The 23,412-nt window shown below is 30.6% G+C and overlaps 2 protein-coding genes across 2 annotated transcripts; both read right to left on the reverse strand.

Annotated features, from left to right (window-relative positions):
- Positions 1 to 2,913: 2,913 nt before the first annotated feature.
- On the reverse strand, positions 2,914 to 4,184 carry LOC126835612 (dihydrofolate reductase). Its single transcript, XM_050568302.1, has 2 exons — positions 3,804 to 4,184; positions 2,914 to 3,711 (listed from the first exon to the last, which is right to left on the reverse strand). The coding sequence occupies exon 2, from the start codon at positions 3,684 to 3,686 to the stop codon at positions 3,135 to 3,137; it is 552 nt and encodes a 183-aa protein (XP_050424259.1). The 5' UTR covers positions 3,687 to 3,711; positions 3,804 to 4,184; the 3' UTR covers positions 2,914 to 3,134.
- A 6,845-nt stretch (positions 4,185 to 11,029) lies between these two features.
- On the reverse strand, positions 11,030 to 23,144 carry LOC126835233 (PHD finger protein rhinoceros). Its single transcript, XM_050567673.1, has 13 exons — positions 22,818 to 23,144; positions 22,394 to 22,500; positions 21,169 to 21,232; positions 20,387 to 20,487; positions 20,174 to 20,322; positions 19,783 to 20,033; positions 19,557 to 19,720; positions 19,335 to 19,483; positions 18,909 to 19,196; positions 18,675 to 18,848; positions 18,467 to 18,594; positions 17,524 to 17,770; positions 11,030 to 17,205 (listed from the first exon to the last, which is right to left on the reverse strand). Exons 4-13 carry the CDS (start codon positions 20,433 to 20,435, stop codon positions 11,785 to 11,787), a joined length of 7,020 nt encoding a protein of 2,339 aa, XP_050423630.1. The 5' UTR covers positions 20,436 to 20,487; positions 21,169 to 21,232; positions 22,394 to 22,500; positions 22,818 to 23,144; the 3' UTR covers positions 11,030 to 11,784.
- Between the last annotated feature and the right edge of the window lie 268 nt (positions 23,145 to 23,412).

Genomic DNA, 23,412 nt, shown 5'->3' on the forward strand with positions numbered 1-23,412 from the left:
TACAGTGTTCAACGTTCTATGGATTTGATACCATAGCTACAGGTCTCGGAATTTATGCAACCTGAGATCCAATCATGAATTTAAGTATCGTTGATCCGTATCCTTTGACTGTAATATAATGGCTCATCACAAAAATATTCTCAACCTTTATCTTTTTACACTGCATGGTTAACTAGTATATAGTTATAGCTTCACACATTTGTTAAAAATCATTGTACGGCTTTTGTCACTTTTACCCTAAAATATTTCTAATAAGAACATTAGATATCTAAAACTGATTCTATCTCAACTTTTTATCATTATTGGAACTGACTGTGTGTAGTAATTGTTCACTGTTTATCAGTATAAATGTTATGACATATCCATGGCTTTTACTAGTTTTAATACTAGAACAGTTTCATTGAGGAACAAAATTAATGGACCGTTATGTATTGCTAACAGTTTCACTCGTAATACCATTTTATTTAGCGATGAAGAACATTTTTCAAATAAAATATGGGTTATTTACTCTGTTTTAATAATGTATGAATTAGCATAATTTCAATTTTAGCTGAAATCAAAATATGTTGGGGCTTTGTGATTTATGTTTATATTTTTTATATAAACATATACTATTGGTGATTGGAAATAGCCTACAATTAGTTGTGTCATGTCTATTAATTATATGTTACCGTATAGTTCTTACTTTTATTTCATTTGTAAAATTATCACACCTTAAACAGTCTTAAGTAAATATATATATATACTATATATATCATGTTTTATTTTAAGGGTCTACCTAATGTAGAAACTGCTTAATTGTGGAACAAATCATCACGAGCTGGTGCATACTCTCTGAGTTACGTACTTTTGCTATGACAACGATTTGTATAAGCAGATGCAAATAATTATGATGATATTGGTCGTAACTTGAAAAGAAACAAATAAGTAGTGATTTTACAATACCTAGTGAATATGTTTAACTTAGATGCAGCTGTGATACAATAAATTGTCTATTGAGTTTTTATGAAATACTATTAGTCAAAGCATACACGTTTCTTAAAAGTAAATCGGAATGTTCATTGATAGAATTTGAATGAACATTGTAAAGGTTTTTAAGTATCACTTCTATAACGATATACTAATATACATGATCTATGGTTATAACTAAGTAAATGGCCATACGAAAGCTTGGATACCGCAATAATGAAATACATATCCTTAAATGTTTCACAACTTCGCATAACACAATGACATTATTCAAATCAAGATATAATATGTAAATTTGCCATTTGGTGTATTGTCATCAATATATTGTAAGTCATTATTATTAAATGTCTTATGAATAATTATTCCAGGCAACCTAACAATCATCTATCTGTTTCGTAAGGTTGTTCATAACGCGTAAGCAAAGGCGGGTATGTGAGAGGCGCAGTCCATAGCTTTATAGGTCTATGCAAATACACAAACTACATGTCGTGTCTTGTAAACCACAAATAAGAATTGGAGTTCACATGCAGTACGCCTGTAGTCGGCTGCTTTTGAAAATGTCCCCTGACTAAGAGGCTGCCATTTTGAGTACCGTTCATTGTCTTGTCCAGGTATTTATTAATTTTTCTATGACAGTGTTATCATCACCTAACCTACATTCTAATACCATATCATGGAGAAGTGCAAGATTTTTACTTTCTATGAAATGGTACATCATAATGGCTGTCTTGAGGTGATGACATTTATCAAGCTGATTACGACGTTCCTAGTTTGAGTCAATTTTTATGTACATACAACAGAATTGTTAATCGTAGTTTACAGTACAACGTCTTTATATGTATGCCAGTTTTGGAGGCCTTTTGCCCCAGTGTGCAACGTCCATAAGTTTGTTCGTTTTGACAACAAGTGTACACTTTTTTCCCACCGACCGTATAGAGTAGGTGTGATACCTAATTTTCGGTGATGGTCGTTATCGTATTTTTTATCGATTCTACTATCAATAGAAATAAATCATCAGTTGATTAATATACACCAAAATTTTTTGTTTTGTAATACCACTGACCACACCCCTTTTACTTGACCCAGACACTACACTAATTAGTGTACACATTTTTTTTTTAAACTAACAAGGCTCATATTTTCTGAAATCGTGTTATAAACCAATGGTTTTGTTTTCTAACTAGATGATGATAATAATATGTATCACAATACTATGTATTCAGGCGATAAGGATACAGAATTATGAGTGATAACAAGTCGAATCTCGCAATCTCTAAAAAAAATAATAACCAATAAATAATTCCTTACAATATTACCTACACAGCAATTACTAAATTAAAATTTAGCGAAAAATTGGCTATACTTTACCTCTTAATAACATATTTAATAGGTAATATGCTTTGCAGTAGATGAATAGCTATCAATAATAATATTTCATTAATCATCATTCATTTTCCATATTAATATTAAAATTTAAAAAAACATTGTATATATTCGTTAAATATAAAAAAGTTCCAAGCTTTTTGCTTTTGTTTGAAAAAAGAAACCGGCTGTGGCCAGGAAACTTCAATAACGAAGCTTAGGGCAGAATAGCATGTATATGATGTTTTCTTATAAACTTAAAAGTTGGTCATAAAACATAGTTCAAATGTTAAAAGTGGATAATTCAACTCAAATTAGGTAAACCTGAATTACCATAGGTCAGTTAATTAAATGTTTGCATACAACTTCAGGAATTCACTAATTCAAGTTAAGCTAAATCGGTTCAAACCACGCATGATAATTTAAAAATCAAGTCTACTTTACAATTTTACATTATTAAACTATTTATAATCACGTGTCCTTAAAATAAAGAATATATATTTTTTTTTATTCCAGTCCATATATATGCTTACAAATTAGGTAACTTTAATTTTAACACTACCTAACATATAAATCAAGTAGGTACATAATAAACTGAAATTTGATTATTCACAAAACAAATACTTATTATAATTATTAATATCATCAATAATGATGAAATCAATATACAAAAAATATTTAATTAAAAATATTGTATAACAGTTTTTAGCTTTGAAAATAAAATAGCTCATTAAAGTTATGATCATTTTTTTGATTTTACATACTTAATTCAGTAAACAAACTTAAAAAAAAAAACCATTATTTTAGCCTTTTTTACAACCTTTAAACACTTTAAACTCATACCCAATTTCATTTTCTTCCTGTAACCCTTTGGGCACATCAGGGTCGTCAATTTCTTGGAATACATCAGTATCAATATGAGGGAAAAATGTATCGCAAATAAATTCTTTATTAATTTTTGTAACATATAAAAATGTACATCTTTCATCTTTAATTGCTTCATTATACAAACCTGCTCCACCAATTACCCAAAGTCTCTCTATATTTTCTTTAAGTTCAAGTGCTTCAATAGCTTCTTTAAGGTCCTTATACAATAATATACCTTTGGGTACTGATTTCATAGTTTTAGAAATTACCACATTTAGACGATTTGTTAATGGTCTATACTTGTTAGGTATTGACTCCCAAGTTAGCCTACCCATAATAACTGCATTTAGCTTTCCTGGGGATTTTACTTTTGTTGTCATTTGAGTGAAGTAGTCCATTTCTTTTTTCAAACGCCATGGCAAATTACCTTTGTAGCCAATACCGCTATTTTTGGATACTGCCGCAATAAGATTATAAGACATATCCATTATATGGCAATATAATTAATGAAATCTAAAACATTTGAAAACATTTATTGTATTACAAAACATAACTTTTACAGTGCAAAAATGTTTTTAAAAAAATATAATTATTAAAACAAATACCTATAATACTTGCAGTTAGTAATCTTTTTATAATGTATGAAGTCAATAATTGTTTTCATAAAAAAATAATTAATTATGTATTACTAGAAAAAAGTGATTTTTTAAATAACCAAGAACCTTTATATAATACAATTTATTATTATGTTACAATAATCAATAAAAGTAGTGAGTGAAAGTCGCATTATGTGGTATTATAGTGTGTTTACACTTTTTTGTCATTGCGACACAACCTATCTCGTTTTCTTCAGTTTTACAGAAGAGTATAAACCCAGTTTCAATAGCCATTTAGTAACTTTATAACAAATAACAATGATTACATTTTTCGATTATAGCGTTATCTATTGACTTTGTCATACATTTGAGCTGCTTGCCAGTCGATTTCCCTCGCAATTTGAAATAAAACAGTATGGCTAACTTGATTTGGCCAAAAAAAAGGGAAATGAGAACGTGTTGCATCCACTGAACTGAAAAGTATCCTATAGGAGGGTTACACCTCAAAGAGCCACTCGACACGGAGGCACTCGACAAGCAGCCACTCGAAGGGGTACCAACATATACAATATTTATAAAAAATGCACGATTATTATTCGTGTATGTTGTGCGGCTAGTATTGTTTATTTAAAGGGGAAAACTTGTACATTTCATAACTAATGCAATAAGGCTTGAACTATTTTTAATTCACTGTGTGACCTGTCTCCTGTTTTGAGTTTTTTTATTTAAGTTATAATCAAATCAGTTTCTATTATTGAAATTTATATTAAAAAAAAACTGAAAGTATATGAAACAATATTTACAATATTATATTATAGTGATAATTCACCAACAATAAATTGTCTCTTGAGTTTGTAAAAAAAAATGTTTTTCAAAACATACTTACACGTTTTATAATAAGTAAAGCAGAATGTTCATTGATCAAATTTCAATGAAATTATACTTTTTTTTTAAATTATTTAATACCGATGTATTATACCTATCTATTTAAAACAATACATCGTGAATACCTCATACGAAACTATTCGATACCCGACAATAAAATTAAACACATTTACTTAAATACTTTACAACTTCCAATAGGCAATAACACAATAATAAATTATAGTTAAATACTATTTAATTTTGTATTATATATTATCATATCTGTGTATTAGTTATCATGTTATATATATGCCGAAAATAATAATTCCGAAAAAAATTTAGAACCAAAACATATATTAACCGAAAATATATTAGCCGAAAAATATTTAAGTCGAAAATAATGTCATCGAACGTATTTTAGCTGACACTTATTGTTTGAACAGAACCTTATAAGTTATAAATTATAATAGTATACAAAAACACTGTTACGCGCGCCGTGTGACCGCGTTGTGTCTACTGTCTACGCTATTTTTATAACATCTGTGATAAGTTCCATTTGTTATTGAAATATACAGCTATTTTTTATTTTGTGGTTGACATTTTTTTTCCATATATACTACCAATGCTTAATTGTTAGTATTTGTTTATACTTAGCTACACAATAGTAAATTCAAACAGGGACAACCTATGGTAGACTGGCGCCTTGCCGATGCTGAATAAAATGTTTATATATTATTAAGCCGGCAGTAGTTTTTTGGGGTCTAAAATAACCGGTATGGTTCTTTTGGATCTAGATATGATCACTCACCAGACTTATCACTAATGTCCAGCTAATATATAAAATAGATCACTCCAGTTTATGTGTAAACAAGGTCAGATACAAGGGGAAGGCTGGAGTTAATAGTTAATAGTTTATAATACAATCTATATTAAATTTATATTTATAAACACAGATTTCCTTATTTCACACTATTATATTATACAAGTTAAAAGTTAGCTATAACTTAAATTTAAGTGACATGTGTATTGGCGTTGTCGATTGCATTATCTAGATGTTTTTATACATGTGCATAGAGTACACAAGGGTTTCACAAAATGATTGATACTTAGTGTGTGATATTATAATTAACGTGAAGTGGGTCTCATACGGTTAAAAAGTTATTAACGAAACGTTAATATTACTAAGTTTACTATGGTCAAGTTTATACAAACTAACGGTTGGTTACCAACTGCGGCCATCCATCACTGATGTTAAATAATTATGAGATTCGAGCTATCAAAAAAAAAATATAATGGTTCAACACGTTGGCGGTGGCCGGTACTTAACAAAAGACTGCAAGGAAATAGTTTTTACTAAAAAAAATTGATGATTTTACTGTTTTTATCTATTTTTTATGTTATAATTATTAAAATTTATTTTATTATTGACCACGATTTAATAAAAAAAAAAATTGTTTGGCTTAAGTATTCTAACAGCCTTGACAAAAATGTATTTTCTAAAATGATTATGTACATGTTTATTTTTAAAAGTTATTATCAGCAGTAATAAACATATAATATTAATCATTTGTTGAATAAAAACTAATAGTGTACATATTATGAACACAACGGATTTCATACAAGTTATTTTAGTATTAAAGTTAGAAACAATTGTGCATTATTAAAGAAAAATACTAAATTAATATAATCAAGTTTATAAAAAATGTTTACTAAATTATTTCCACTTGGCTTATAGTTTTTAAATTTTGAACATAGTTGGAAAAATAACAAAATACAGTTAGAACATTACAAATAATTATGGTATAAATCTACTTTACCGGGCACCCTTTTTTTCGATTATTTTTTTAAATCGACAGTACTTTTAATGTTGATTACGAATATGTAAAGAATTTGCGCCGCTCGCACTTAGTTTGGAAGTTACAGACTTTTAAAGTTCGCCGAAATCGACATACGTGCGCGCCCGGCACTGCACGTCTACCCGCGCCCGCTGGGTACTTCGTCCGTCGATCGCCGCTTAATTATCATCGGATTCCTCGTCTACCTGCCTCCCGCCCGTCATGGTCCTTTTTTTTTTTGCATCATAATTTCATCACGCTAATATTTGACTTGTTTGGGATTTTGCTATAGCGAACAATGAACAATTTTTGGCTCGCCCGATGCACATTGTTGAGACTTGAGGATGACTTAGTAGTAAATATTAATGTTTTATCGCGCCCCGCTAATATTATAAAGTATTACGGGCTATTATAAAGCAATACATGTTATTCATTTTTTATAATTTGGTTATTCATTTATATTTTATGATTCTACATATATTAACACAAAATAAATATATAATGCTGTTTTTCTACAAACTCTGGTGAAAATTGTGAGGGACACACACACATACATTAATTTATATATATATATAGATAGTAAAAATAGAAATAATTAATCAGATAAAAAAATCCAATTTATATAGATGGCCTATAGCATAAGCCAAATGGGTGGAAAATATACACATTTGCCAATTAGCTAAAAATGTACTTTTTTTGGATTTTTATATCGGTATTTATCTAATTCTAACCCTTTGCTTCTGAGTTTTTAATAATTAGTTCTAAGTCAATAAAAAGTAAAAACCTTTATCAAATACTTTTTAGTTGTATATATAATATATACATGGATCGTTCATTCCGATACTCATGAAAATGCACACAAATTAAACAATGTTCAATAACTTCATTTGTTTTATATTTAAAATATATTTGTAATTTAATTGGAATACATGAAAGCAAGTTAAAATATTATTCAATTAATATCGTTGCAATTTACATAATTTTTTTACCTATGTATTATAAATAAGTATCAATAATATAAAAATGTATAATTATTTATAATAATAGAGTAAAAGTATTTAGAAATAATAATTATTATTAATAGCATGAGTAAACAATAAATCCTGTTGAGTAAATTGAAATGTTTACAATGAACATAGTAACAATGTCTACTATACAATAGGGGTTTTAATAAAAATAAATTATTTTCTACAAAATTACTGTTTTTATTTTTATTGATATACAATTTGGAAATTACATTTTTTGCTATTACTCCGTTATAATATGTGGTGTCGGCCGCACAACATACACAAATAATAATCGTACATTTTACATAAATATTGTACATGTTGGTATCTCTTCGGGTGGCTGTTTGTCGAGTGGCTCCGTGTCGATTTTCGGTGGCTGTTTGTCGAGTGGCTCCGTGTCGTGCTCCCTATAGGAGACTACCATTTTGAGTCTGATAATGTTATGCTCCATGAATTTTCATGGTTCAAATTATTTTTATCACAAACCTTAATGATAACAAACATGATCAATTAGCATTAACAATTAACAATTATCAATATTTATTTTTCGTAAATTGTTGATTGACAATTGTACTGTGTACATTTTAATTTCAGGTTTTATTTAAAACGCTTGTTAGTTCTTAATAATAATGTAGTTCTAATGGATAATACATTTACTATAGTAATTTTTGCGACGTTTATTATACTATACTACGACGTACTATAGTTTTTGTTGTATTATTTGTTTTATAAACATTTTATTTGTTACACTTATCAACCCTATTATTATTTGATATGCTTCTGAATATTCCAATATTTTAATTAGAGTACTCTAAATCAGAATTTACAATTTTTTGAAAAAAACCTAAAATCCGAAACTTCAGTCAATTCTATTATATTCTTGATTAAAACATTTTTGCTGCTTTTTTGTCATTTTCTTGTTAAAATGTCGTTTGGTAAAAATTGCGATGTGAGTACAGTATGCAGTATACTGTACTCATATCGCATATTTGTATTAGCCGGTATGGTTTGGACACCTCACCCTATTATAAGCGCTTAATGCCGAGGCAGGGATGGATCATGGGCCATGGCCAACAATGACATCCCTACCTAACTATAGATGGGAAAAAAATAATCTGTAATTACCAAGGTATATAAGACTTAAAGTTAGATTTCTAACAAGACTTTAAAATGTATAAAATAATATGGGACCCTACAAAATTTTTCACTCGACCCCAAAATGCATGGGGTCGACACTGCATCACAGTAACCATTAATGATATTTTGAATTTTTTTTTTTAAATAAAATTAGCCACGTTAATTGCGTTTTACTAGGGAATTTTTTTAAACGATACTATTCATTTTTATAGGTAATATTTTTGAAAACGGATACATTGCCTCTTGAAAGTCATCGCAAACTCTTTCAATAAGTGCTTTAAAATCCATCGGAGCGAGTAATAATCGCATTCTGAGAAGTCCTCTAAACATCATTTGAATATAATATGATCATTTCAGAATAAGAATGACAAATTGTACAACTAGATCTCTTATCTCTTAAATGAAATCATAACACGTTTTGGTAACATCTCCTGTAAAATTTTATACAGAAGGAAAAATCAGTTATTAATGTAATTACATTTTTTTCATTAAATACTTTTTACTTGGTTACCTATTTATGTAGTGTTTAGTATAGATTAAAATATATTTTACTATAGTTATTCTAATTAATGGTGCTACTATTGTCCATTACCACTATAACTATACAATGTTCACACACTTCAGCAAAAAAAAAAAAATTACACATGGTAATGTATAAAATGAATTATTACAGATTATATAAAACTGTTAGTTTTATCTAATCTAGTGAAAAGGAACAAGGGTATAATATATTAAGAGGACGTAATACTGTTGCATGCCGAGCGGTTGATAGTTTAGAAATAAGCGAACTTGTCAAAATGTAGATCGGTTTTATTAATTTATAAATAGAAAAGAACACTTAGGAAATATTTTAATACAATGAAAAGTAAAATTTGCTCCAGCGTATAGGTTATGTCTGATGCGAGTCCTGCTGGCCGTATCTCGTCACGCTGTCGTTTCCAGGTCGTGCTTATGTTGGACGCAGCATTGGCGGTCCAAAAGACTAAATGCATAATTATCGGCATGCAATAAACAATACATAGTGAATACATTAATATCAACACTATATATAAATACGGGATGTATATAGAATAGGGGTGGTTCTCACACAGGAGGTCAAATAGTTTTTATATTTTTTTACAATCATTTAGACCAAGTGGGTCTTGTTCCACCTTTTGAAGAGTTTCGCCGTGACGAAAATCACTTATAAATATAAGACTATTATTAAATTAAGGGGCAAGTATAGGCAACTTTTCAAAGATATAATTAGTGTTTACTTATTACAGTAGTAAAAAGTTAATTGGTAATTTATTTTTTCATCTATCACACCTATTTTTAACATTTCTCTATTTTTTATTATTATAAACCATTAAATGTTGAATTATTTATTAAATTAATTGAAATATTTAATTGGTAAATTATACATAATATCTAGTCTTACCTATGTGTAATTATTACACATAGGTAGTTTAAAATCATTATTTGTTTAATCCCGTTGGTTATTAGTTATTCAATTTCATAAATCTTATTTGTTGACTTAGTTATTGCTTTTCACCATTTTCTTAGTATCTGTATTCATTTATTGTGGAATATTTTAGCATAAATTGCTTTCATATTAATTAAGATCTCAAAGTATAAGCTAATTAATAATAAGCAGTGAATTTCGCAATTGTTCATAATACAACAGCAAATAAATAAACGGTTTATAATAAATACACATTTTTTTGTTACCATGGTATATTATTTATTACTTATATAATTATTTATTTACAAATATAAATAAGTATAATTATCTACATATAATTATATTAATGTAAAACCGAAACAATAGTTATGTACAAAATGCAATTTTTACAGTTATAAAAAATTAATAATTTATTTTAAGAGCTGGTTAATGAAGAGTACATCATTACATTTCATATAATATTTAAAATATACACTATGGTTATGGAAAAAAAGATTTTTTTTGTATATAAAATTGATAACAAAAAATATTCAATATAAAAAAAATTCACAGAAAGAAAAAACTTTTCCAGTTTTTTTCATTTTAGACATTTTTACAATACACATTTGTTTTAAGAAAACTATGATGTTTGAGCTATAATTTTAACATAATGTTTAAAATTACAAATGATTTAAGATATTTTTTTTTTAACAATGTCGCTGTCCTTAAATTTTTAAGATTGTCTATTATTTTTCTTTAAAACATAGACGTCAGTTAATTATTTAGAATCAAAACGCTTTATTAAAATTATATATAATTTTTATTATATATATAAAAAAAAAAAAATGAAAAAATTCTACAAATTAAAATCGAATATTGTACTCTACCAATAGATTATAACTTTGTTTTAGCTAATAAAATAGTCCTACTAACATTTATATATTATATTTAGATTCTATTTAAAAAATCTTAAAGACTAACGAAAAGTGAAAATTGAGATCTTTTAAGTTTGACTAATAGTCAATTGGATTAATTGTACTTAAATCTAAATTATAACTGTGTGTTTGACTACCATAATTAAGTAAAAAAAAAAAGAAGCAAATTGTGAGAAGAATATAGGATGATTTAATCTACCTATTACAAGCATTTTTTCAGAACTATTTTTGTCATGTTGTCGAAAACAAATTAAAACAATCACAGCTAAAAAACAACCCAAGGCTTATAATAACGTAAACTTTAAAAATAATTGGTAATATAACAAGTACAAAAAGAGAAAAATTGTTCGATTTTAATGAAGAGGTCAACAATAATAATAATAATAATAATAATAATAATAAAAAAAATACTTTACAATTTGCGTATTGCACGTTAAAACAAAATTTATCTTAACTTAAACTAGATAACAAAATTAAAATTAATTGACATCTGCTGGCCTTAAACACTATTTTCATTAATAATTTGGAGTATTCGTAGAACATTAGTTTGTATTAGTTCATTCAACAAGTTGAGGAAAACAACAATTAAATTATTATAAACATTCATTTTTATATTGAATTAAAATTATTTTTATAAATAAATTAAAATATACAAATTATAGGTAAGTAAATAAATAAATAGAATTTTATTTTTATTTTTACACATACGCACATTTACGATAAGACTGATCTAATTGAAATAAATTTGAAATTTAAGTTGTATTTTATATAAATATTTTTTTATAGTAGTCACCGAACTTCGCAATTATTGTTTAATGAAGCATCGGTTGATGATTGACTACTAGGAGGTTTCATCACATAACCTTCTTTACACCTAGATAATTTGAGTTTAATCGGAGAGGCCTTTTGAGGCTCCGATAATTCAGTAACTTCTGTCTCTGCTTCTGGAGCAGTTTTTGAAAATCTAATAATCAACTTTGGTGTGCTTTCTTTGGCCTCTATCACCTGAACCTGTGATATTTCTTTATTTGGGCGAGGTTTTTTCTTTCTGGATACTGATGGGCTTGATCTACGTTTCTTTTTATTTTTAGTTGTAGGAGTAACTATTGTGGAAGTAGACGCAATAGCATCTTCTTCAAATCTAGCAAATACTTTCCGTCTGAACTTCATGCTATCTCGTCTAAGTTGTTCCATAGTTGGAGCTATAAGATGATTAGATTCATCATTTTGCGAATCGCAAATTCGCTTTTTAGGTGGTCTAAGACTTCGTTTTTCTTCCATTGTTGTAACCATTGGCTGTTCACCACCAATTTTAATCTTAAGTTTTGGTGTAACAGCTTCACCTTTTCGTATATTATTCATGTAATTGGATTTAGTATCATCAAAATTATATTTAGTACGTTTCTTTTCCATATTTGCGTCAACTACTGCTTTGTAGTCTTCTTTGGTAGGAATTGTAGTCATAGAAGCCACTGCTTTTGGAATGGTAATGACATTTCTACTCAATGGTGGGGCAACAGTATGGTTAGTGGTTTGTTCTATATTATCTTGTTGATTACAATATTGTCTAAGTAGTTCTTTTTTCCTCATCTGTCTAAAGTTTGACGGAACACTCGTAACTTCAGAAGGAGCCACTGCATGATTTGGAATGTTAATGCTTATTGCAGAGGTATCAATTGTCGGTAGTATGGGTTGATTTTGAACATTGTTGTACTGGGCATTTAAGAATGGACCTTTAATCTTAACCTTCAGTTGATTCCTAGATTCACTCTGCAATACCATGCTAGAAGCTATTGGTTCTACGGGTTCTCTTTCAACTGGAGCTGGTAATTTCACGGTTTCCTCAATGTATTTTTCATCACCTTTTAATTTTTCTAAACTCTGCAAGTCTTCTTCTTCCTTAAAAGCATTAACAATATTTGTTTCTTTATCATCTACATTAGGAGTAGTTGTGTATATGTTGTCAGGATATGAAGTTATATTATCATACGAATTGTAAGTTCTCATGTCAACAGGTCCTGGTAGCATAGGTAGTAATTCCTCCATTCTCGTTTGAGTAGGAGGATCATCAGTCTTAGTTTCCACAATGGGAGAAGGAGGTTTTAATTCTTTTACACTGGCATGTTTTCTTCGATAATTATTAGGACTGCTTTGCATTTTAGGGGATACAGGGGACTTACTTTCGGATTTTACATCTGACTTTTTACGTTCCCGCATTGCTCGAAGGTTTTCCATAACACTACTTTCATTAACAAATTCTTCAACAAAATCAAGATCATAAGCAGTACCCGCAAGCTTACTGACAGCTGGATTATAATCCGTATGATGGTTTGATGAACGTCCACGACCACGACCCCGACCACGCCCCGAAGGTTTTATTTGAGTTTTTGGTCCTCGTTTGGTTTGTTTTTTTATTTCTGGAGAGCGATCTATGACTTCTGGAGATTTATATAATTGAGCTGTTACACGACTAGAAGACCTGGTCGGCTTGGAAGGAGATTTTTTATCAGTGGGCGTACTATTAGGATGTGGAGAACTAGTGACTGAAGGAGATGAAGCAGGGACAGATTGTGGGGATTGTTCTGGCATAGGAGTTGTAGGAAGGGCTGGTGATTGTTTAGGAGTCGGTATACTTGGTGTAATTTGATCAGATACTTGACTGACGCTAATTGGAGTTTGAACTAGTTCTGGACTAATAACTTTTTGACAAACCTCAACTGAAGTTGTAGGAGAATTAATTTTTAGTACAGGTGTTTTGTTAGTTAATACTGGTGATTTTTCTGATGTCACTGTTGTTGGCATTTTTATTTCATTATCCTCAATTTGGTTGGACACGGTTGGCGAATTAGTAACTTCAAAATGATTTTGAGCGGTTGTAGACACTTGCTGATTTGAAGGTGAAGGTAAATTAATTTGACTTTGATTACACATAGCTGGAATTAAGTTATGACTATTTGAAATTTGATTACTACTAGATATTCTAGTGGCTTGATTTGGTACATTTGATATTTGATTGTCTACATTAGATGCTTGGCTAATCGCACTAAGCACACTATGCATATCCGTCGGAAGAGACATGTTATTACTATTAGTGCACATCAGAAGATTATTGTCGTTATAAACATTTAAGTCATTGAAAGGATGAATAAAATTTTCCGGATGTGTCATTGGAGATATCATAGCAGCGGTAAAGGCCATATTTTGAGTAGAAGAAGTGAACGCAGCAGTGCAAGGAGTTTGTAGATGTAATGGTTTATTTAATTCTGGCATCAAAGTAGAATGAACAGAAAATGGTGTAGGCAAAGTAAATTGTTGAGGGTTGAACGTTCGAGGGGGTATAAATGGTAACTGATTTGTCGTGGGTGGATTTAAAATAAATGATGGATCTGAATATTGTGAATATGGTACGCTATCCATTTGCATAGGCACAGATGTAGGATATGGGTGTAATGATTGTAGATATTCAGTATTAGAAGTATTTTGGTGTTCCGGAGATGGTTCATTTGAAGTGTCAGAACGTCTAGATGGCATTACAACATTATCTGACCAACGATTAGCATCGTTAATATCTCGATAAGGAGATTCTGCTTGACTACGCTGACTGGGTGGTACCCATCGTTCATCCGATAGAGCACTCTCACTTCTATCTAATTTATCCCGTTCCGGAACTTTATTCACATCGACAACTTCGTTGGATTGTTGTTGAAATTTATTATAAGCATTGTAAAGAGTATTATCTGGTTTTAATTCAGATTCAGGTGGCTTAGGTGGGTCAAGTGCTTTTGGAGTTTCAACGAGTTCAATATTTTCAATGTTCTCGTTTTCTACAGGCACTGATTTCTTGGTGATTTCTAACCTTAATTTTTCAACAAGATTTAAAGTTTCTCTGGCTGTTACTTCTTTCGAATCGTCCTTGAACAAGAATTCGTTATTAAACGTAAACGATAGTGGAGCATTTCGTACATCTGTATCTCGAGTCAATCCAAATCCTTCTTCATTTGCGGCTTGTTCAACAGCTAACATATCATTATCAAAATCAAAATCGGGAATATCTTTGTTACACTGTTGTGGAGAAAATATTGACCTTTGACCTCCAGAAAAATGGTTGTTGAATGGAGTTTTTATACTTTTTTTACTGTCGAAATCCATATTGTTAGCTAATTCCCTTTCAATATCTTGTCTAGTTAAAAACGGAGTAGCCAATAAATGCTCATCTTTGAGATCGTTTAACCGATGACCACTTGGTAAATACAAGTTTAATTCATCGCTTTTCTTATTTTCTTTATCTGAAGTGTGTTGGTTATGTGTTATATTTTTATTTTTAACATCTTGAATATTTTTATTTAAACCATGATCTTCTTTGAGAATTCTCTGATCGCCATCATTACCTTTTAATTTCTTTTCAATTTCTTTGTTCTCAATTCCATGTGTGGGCTGTTTCGTTTCAGGGTCATATCCACTCGGCTGACCAGTTGATGTTCCAATGTCGTCACTATCGCTCGGTTTTCGATCTCCATCATTCCGGACACTAGTATCTCCACATGAGATGATTTGAAGAGTATCGCATCTATCACTTCCAATCGATTTTCTTCTCGATTCCTCTCTCTTAAGTGGCGGATCCTGAAACCTGTGTTCAGGCCGCCTGTCGGAAGTTTTAAGCTTCTTATCTGGCGCCCTGATCACTTTTTGGTCTTTCTCGGATTCACTACTAGAAGAGGAACTAATTTTAATTGGTTTATTTTCTGATAGCCAATTCTTTGTTTTAGGTGGGCTTTTAGTTTTTGTAACTTCTTTTAGCGGACTTACTCGGTCCAAAGATTTGGGTTTCTTCTCAGGCTCTGTATCACTATCAGAACTTGACGATCCTGATGACGTTGATGAAGAAGAAGAGCTTGAGGTACTCGATGAGCTACTAGAGGAACTACTACTTGTGGTTGAGGATAAAGACGATTTGGTATTGCGCCTTGATTTGTTGGTTGGTTCCTCCTTTTTGATAGTATCGGGAACTTTAGCTTCTTCAACAGGTTTGGTCATGCCACTTTTTATACCCTGAATAGCTTTTTTAGCTGCTTGTCTTTGAGGAACAAAACCAAACGAATCTTGTGGGTCAGACTCTTTTTCTACAGAACTTAATTTTTCAGTAACTTTATTTTTATTAACTTTTGTGGGTGGTTTATCCGGAGACTTCGGCACAACTCTTTCAGGCGATTTCTTGTGCGATAATAATTTTTCTGGGGATTTCTTATCGTTAAAACCTTCATCATGTCTACTATGTACCCTATGTATGCTCTCAGTCGCTTTTTTAGCTGCTTGCCTCTGAGGCACGATCAGTTCTGAAGGCACAGTATGATTACTCTTTATATCATCTTTTTTGGTTTTCTTATTGTCTTTTTCCAAAGGTGTGTCTTTGGTTTTTGAAACAATATTATTTTTTTCTTTAACGGCCTTACTTTTAGATTTTCTTTGAGAAAATTCTTTAACGGCAGCCTTTGTACGCATGTATGATTCTTTAGACGATAATTCAGAATCAGAATCTGAATAAATATTATTTACTTTTGTTGGACGTTTAGAAGAAATTTTAGGTAAAGTAACATCTCCACTGTCATCACTACCAAACTGTTTTTCAATTTGAATGAGTTTCTTGTTAGGCGAATTCCATTTTTGTTTTATTTTATCATTTTCTTCTTCTGTCGATGAATCAGTAGAGAGTTTTGTTTTAGACCGTTTCTTATTTAGCCTTTTTTCTTTTAATTTATGTTTGTTCATCACAGACTTGATTAATTTGGCTTCATCCATACTAGACTGTTCGCTACTAAGTATTCGAGATTCCGTGATATCAAGATCAGTACTACTAGACATACTAGAATATCGAATAGATCCATTTACATATGACCGCTTATATGGGTTGTCTCTGGATGGCCATTTTAAGCTAGTATAATTAGATTTATCTGGAGAAACAGCCCCAGCGATTCTAGACAACATAGTTTCAAAGTCTGTACTTAAATCAGGAGCATCTGGATAAGAATACAACCGATCATAGATGGATGGACCATGGTTGGCTTCTTGAACTGCTGACACTTCGGCTGAACTAAGATTAAGTTTAGAATCCGAAAGTACGGCAACTTGTTTGTGAAAAGTTTGTTCACGTAAACTAAGCAAGTTTCGAGACAGTTTTTCTCGTCTGCTAACCATATAGCATAAATTTCGTACCTATAACCATAAATAATTATTTTTTTTTCTTCTTTAAATCATATAAAAACAGCAGAAGCTAGTTATAACAAATTATAATATTCATAAAAAAATTTGAAATATTTGGCTTTTACTTAAATAAAATATAAAACATTTTTAAATGAGTTTTTATATCGACACCTAGGTATTTTACTAATGCAAATTATTGGACTTTACTAATTTTATCAGCACAAATGAGAAATTTGTTAAAATTGAAAACCAGCATATTTTACTTGATAATAATTTGTTATTATAATAAATAGTTATCACTATATTAATTATTATGTTTTTAGTACTCACCCTCTCTAGGTCTTGCCTAAGCTGTACAAACATCTTAAGTTTTTCTAAATCTGCTTGTTCTTGTTGTCTTCCGAGCAAATCACCATCGTCCGATTTTGGTAGTAACAATGGTCGATTATGACCAGATCTTCTTTTTAATACCCAATAATTATAAATATACAGAACGCCTTCACAATCAACATCACGGCACTGAGTAACATCAGTGACGCTAACGTGTTTCTCAAATTCTCCTTCTATTTCTTGTAATCTAAAATAATAATGAAACATTATCGTACTGGAATTACTAATAGTATCATTTAGTAGAGCGAAAAGAAGACCTATTCCCCAGTCGAATGGCAATTTAATGTTGCTATCTCTTCCGAAACAATTGGAGTAATCTTGATGAAACTTAAAATATTCATTGTTATCTGAAGCTAGTTCTATTTTCATTGAAATCGGGGTATTAGTTCCTAGAGAAAATAGCAATAATAGATAAAGGTTAAGGGCTGCAGTCAACGCGTATTCAACATATTAAGTTATTTCCAGGTAACGATTGCAGTGTCGCGTCGTTGTTGCTGAAGCCGATAATGATTATTATTGTTGTATATATTTTGATATTATAGGTACAAATCCACAAATTTACACAGTTTGTGAACATAATAAATTTACTTCTATGGTCCTTATGTGGGAGTTGGTACAACACAAATTCGCAAAGCCCCCAAATTGGTTCACAGCATGCTTGACAGAATATAAATTGTACTAAAATCTATCAAAACAGAGTTTGGTGCATAGAGCGAGTACCCCATGTTGACACGTCATCAACTGAGGTTATCAGGGGTCTAATTATGTATATAGTCAATTAAAATGAAATGGCTGTTGTAAGCCTATGCAACATAGGGAAACAGCCATCGCTTCGCCCAACTTTTGTCCACAGATACTCCTAGTTATATTGCTGATGACTTACTTTGCCGCTCTAGCTTGGTTTTTCTCTTCAGAAGTCATGTCTTTACGTTTTCTCTTTGTAGAATCTTCGTCTTCCGAGCCGGAATTTCGATCTTTTTTACTAGTAACGCTATGTTTTTGACAGTAAGACTACAACATACACATAAAAAGAAATCTATTAAAGTAAATCTAAAAAAAAAAATGTATTATTATTAACAACAAAAACATACTCGTAGTTTTACACCATCTTCCGCACTTTCGTCTTCGATAATAGCTCTCATTTCTAGACCATATTTAAAAGCACAAGTTACGTGGTATGCAGTTTTACAAGTTTTTACCGAACACTGAATACAGGCGCCTACCCGCTCTCGGCACAACACACAAATGAGAGCCCAGCGACTTGGCTAAAATAATGAAATATATCTTACTATTGTTGTATATAGTTAATTATAATTTTTACTTACAGGTATACTTGATATTTTTGTAATTGGCTCCATTTTTTCTACACAACCAATGCTGACTTCTGGTATCCATAAGGCACAAGAAACGTGTGCCCATTTATGGCCTGATCGTGTACATTTCATTGCACCATTTTTATTGGGACAAAGTACACATTCAGGGCGAAAACGCAAAGTACATGTTCGACATAACCAGGAGCCAGATGGAATAGTGGTGATACCATAACAAGCTTGATGAACACAAATATTGCAATTATCGCAAAAAACCATTTCATTTCCATCTTCAGAGTCCGGCTGAAATATTTCAAATAAGTTAACGAGTTAGTAAAATATAATAACAGTGTAGGGCAAATTGTAATCTGATAAATGATCAAAAAATAAACTATGTTTAATTTTTGAAAAAAAAAGACTTGTGATATTATATTTACTCACCGAACGACAAACATCACAAATGACATTTTCATCATATTCAATACCTAAACCTTCTTCTTCTTTAATGATGGCTTGGACTTTTTCCCAACACCTCATTTCTAATTCTTCTATTACCTGTTCAAATTGGTCTTCTTTTATTTTTGGCAAACCTAAATAATAATTAAGAATAATAAGGTATTACTAAATGTTATTAATATTGTAATTCAAAACAGTAGTGGGTACCTCCTAGGGCACGTTCTCCGTTACACAGCTTTAACCAAGCTGAATCGACATCATCCATATCGTACGAACATGATTTTTCTGCTTTTAAAGGTAAAAGCGATAATTGATGTTCATCAGCTTTAAAATGTTCATCTTTCGTTATGCGAATATACTTATGTTTTGGACTAAAATTAAAAACATTTATTTTAATTTAATATTCTTATATATTTGCTATTAAGGAACATACAGTTTAAATTCCAAATGTTGAGAGTGATAAATTGATGAAGGTGATCTTCTTGGTGATTTTGTAATAGTAGGTAAGCAGACAACAGGTACTTCGTGAACACTAGATCCCGGTAAAGAATCAGGATTGACTGGTACTTGCACACCACGTTCCCATTCCTGCTTCCATTGGTCGCTAATAATCCAATAAGCATCGGTAGATAACTGTTCAGAGTCAGGAAGTTTCATGGCACTGATTAAGTCTTTGCGAAATAACTAAACCACAAAACAAAAAATGCAGTTATTTAATAATAAATTAGTAACAACTAAATTGTTAAATTGAAAATATTTAACTTATTTTTAAGTCAATACAACAAGCAAGTTAATTAAAAAATAGTTGACTGAATAATAAATACTTCAGCTGGAGCGTCTGTAGTGATGCGGGTATTATAAATTGAAGAAGGTATTCTCAAATCTGATCGGAAGCCACTTAGTGTATCCATGGAGGACGCTTCTTCTTCTTCCTGTAACGTCGAAGGGCGCCCTTTCCGCCTTTTAGTCGGTACTAAAATAAAAAAAACTAGTAAATAATAGTAGTTAAAAAAAAAAAAAAAAATAGTAACACATACATGGACAATCATCTTTAGAGATTGGTTGACGCTTAGTTCTATGTGACATGCTGATTTTGCAAATGATAAAAAATTAACTCCGCTTTGTGCAGCATTGATGCCTAGAGAAAATTTAAATATCAATTAAACATCAGTTTAAATTAATTATAATTATGTTCACAATATCTGTTTAAATAAAAGTATCTGTAGTACATTTACTTTATTAAGTACTACCTCCTATACCTAGCTTTTTTTTTATTAATAAAGATTATTTACAAAAACTAGTGGTAACGGATCTAGTTTAGTTACCAGGCACCCTTTTATTCAATCGATAGTATTTTTAATGCTGATTACTAAGCTGCAAAAAAAAATTTGTTGGACATACTTAGTTTGGGAGTTATAGACATTTGAAGATCGCTGCAATCAACATATGCGGGCGCCCAGCGAACCTACTTTTCCCGGCTCATTGTGGTCCTTTTTTTTGCCTTAATACCTTTGTCTGATAACGATTATACAAAATCGAAAAATTAAGTGTAGATGTGCACCGGCGGCGCCCGCGTATTTCGATTTTAAAATGTCTTAACTCCCAAAGTTTGTCTGGCAAAAAATTATTGAGGGTTCGTAATCAGCATTAAAAGTACTATCAATAAAAAAAAGAAAAAAACAGGATGCCCTAAATCCGGTAAAGTAAATTTTTTCCCTATTTAATATGCTTTGTATGTTAGAAAAATATGTTTATTAGATTTCATTTCAATAGTTATTTAATTTATTAAATATTATCATGGAAAAACAAATATTATTACCACATAGCAGAGTCTGTAGAAATAATTTTATACGATACTCCCCGGATTGGATACCAATACTTCACTGAAAAGAAAACATAAAAATGAATACAATCAATAAGAATTTAACGTATGACAAACATATATTATGTTGTATGCTTATTATAAAATCAAATACTATTATAATAGCATATTTTTCTAATAAATGGATATCAAGATAACTATTATGTCACCTTTACAATAAATGTATTTAATAGACTGAGGGGAAATGCAAATTACTACATTCTACTAAACTATTATAATAAAAAATGTAATGATTTATATAATTTAATAAAGCAATATTTTATGTTCAAAATATCAATTTATAATTAAAATTTATATTACTAGTTATAACTACAACAAATATTGATTGAAATGATTAACAGTATGATATATTCTGATAGCGTAACTGAGTTTGAGCTGGAATAAATAAGAAATTCAAATTAATAACATTGTAAAGTTAGGTTGTAGGAATGATATTAACGCTTTGTTGCAGAAACACTATTTTATTGGATTGTACCAAAAGTCACATATTAACTTTAAAGATATTACAATTGACTTTCCTGTTTTTACAAGCTCAAACTCAGTAAAGCTATTAGAATATCCCACTGATAATCTTTTGAATGTACTAGTATCATACTGTTTATCATTTTAAGTAGTTACAACAAATCACATTAACTTTGGCTTGGTAACGTTTTCAATTCCGGAATATACTTACATAACTATGTTTAATTGTTAACCTAATAAATGTGATAGGAAAAAAAACCTCAAATTAAAAATGTGTGTTTTTTTTATAGAAAACCAAAATATACAAATTCTTATTAGTTAATTTAATTTAAATGTTACATTATAGAAAAATATAGGAACATACACATCAAATAATTACCCATGGAACAAAATATTATTCATATAAATTTGATAACAAAAAAGTAAACATGTTTAAATAAATCAAGGATAATTATCCTTGATCAATCAAGGATAATTAAAATAAAGTGGAAAAATAATGGGAGCTTATAAGAACAAAAACTGTTAACAGAAATCAAAATAAATTATTTGTAGAGAACAGAAGTGTACATATTACATTAAGAGAAGTTATCGCTATAAATTCTTTACTCATATTATGGATTGCAAAATTGGATACAATCTTATTGATAATTTCACTATAATTATTACTATTTAAAAAATGTAAAATATGTAAACAAATTACCAGTATTTAATTATTTTATTCATCAGAATATGACTTTTGACTGTTCGGTAGCGATACCAATGCTGGTGCATTCCATTTTGGCCAAACTATGAGTTTTCTTTTAGCCGCTAAGCAAAAATATAATAAAACTTCATTAGGTCATTATATGAGACAACAAACCTAGGGCACACGGGGCTACCTCATCCAATAAATGTTTTGACCAGAAAAGAAATTTGGAAAAGTTAATATTAAGAAAAATAAAACGTAGATAATGACAACAGAAACGCAGGCGGCCGGCAGATAGCGCCACAGAAGATGCCTGTGTTTTCGTTTTGATTTGATGGAAAAAGGACGTGAGAAAAAAATCGTTAACATTACCGATATGCAATTAAAAGATTGTTTGTGCAGCTAACAGATTCAAGACGGTTCCAGGCCGTGTACTTACGTGTGCACAACAGTAATCCAAAATGGTATGACTTCGTTCAACACGTCCCCATTTCGGCCAGAGGCCCGTTTACATCAACGATGGCAACGGCGGCGGTTTGGGTCGGGCGCGCGCGCGGTACAATGGACGACAACGGCGGACGGCACGAACAAACAACGAACGCACTACAAAGGTATCGACGAAATCGAATAATTTGAACGACGAGCGTTCCAATGGCGGTAAACTTGGATTGCAGTTGCGAAAATACAAGTTGAACGGATTTTCCACTTATCGTTTCATGCTCGACACTTGCGAGTAGCGATTGGCGATATTGGTATTGTAAAAAAAAAAACTCCTTCCTGCTCCTGATGACAACAGTGTGGCCAACTATGTCGTGGTCTTTCCCGCGTATTGTACCATCTTATATTGTAAGGGCAAACTACATCTAAAACGCAACAGTTTATTTGAAATGGTTAACTCGTTTAGTAAATTAATAAAAATAAAAACATCATTAGTCATTAATGTAATATTATATTTTTATAAAAAAAATAGCTCGTACATACATAATATCATCCCCATGATGGCAAACTGAATGTTATGGAAGGTCGAAGGTCAA

Source organism: Adelges cooleyi, unplaced genomic scaffold (assembly GCF_023614345.1).
Source record: "Adelges cooleyi isolate 19-005CV unplaced genomic scaffold, UGA_ACOO_1.1 ACOO_flye_CR_arks_rails_tigmint_CR_PRNA_23, whole genome shotgun sequence".
In the NCBI taxonomy this organism is placed as follows: domain Eukaryota; kingdom Metazoa; phylum Arthropoda; class Insecta; order Hemiptera; family Adelgidae; genus Adelges; species Adelges cooleyi.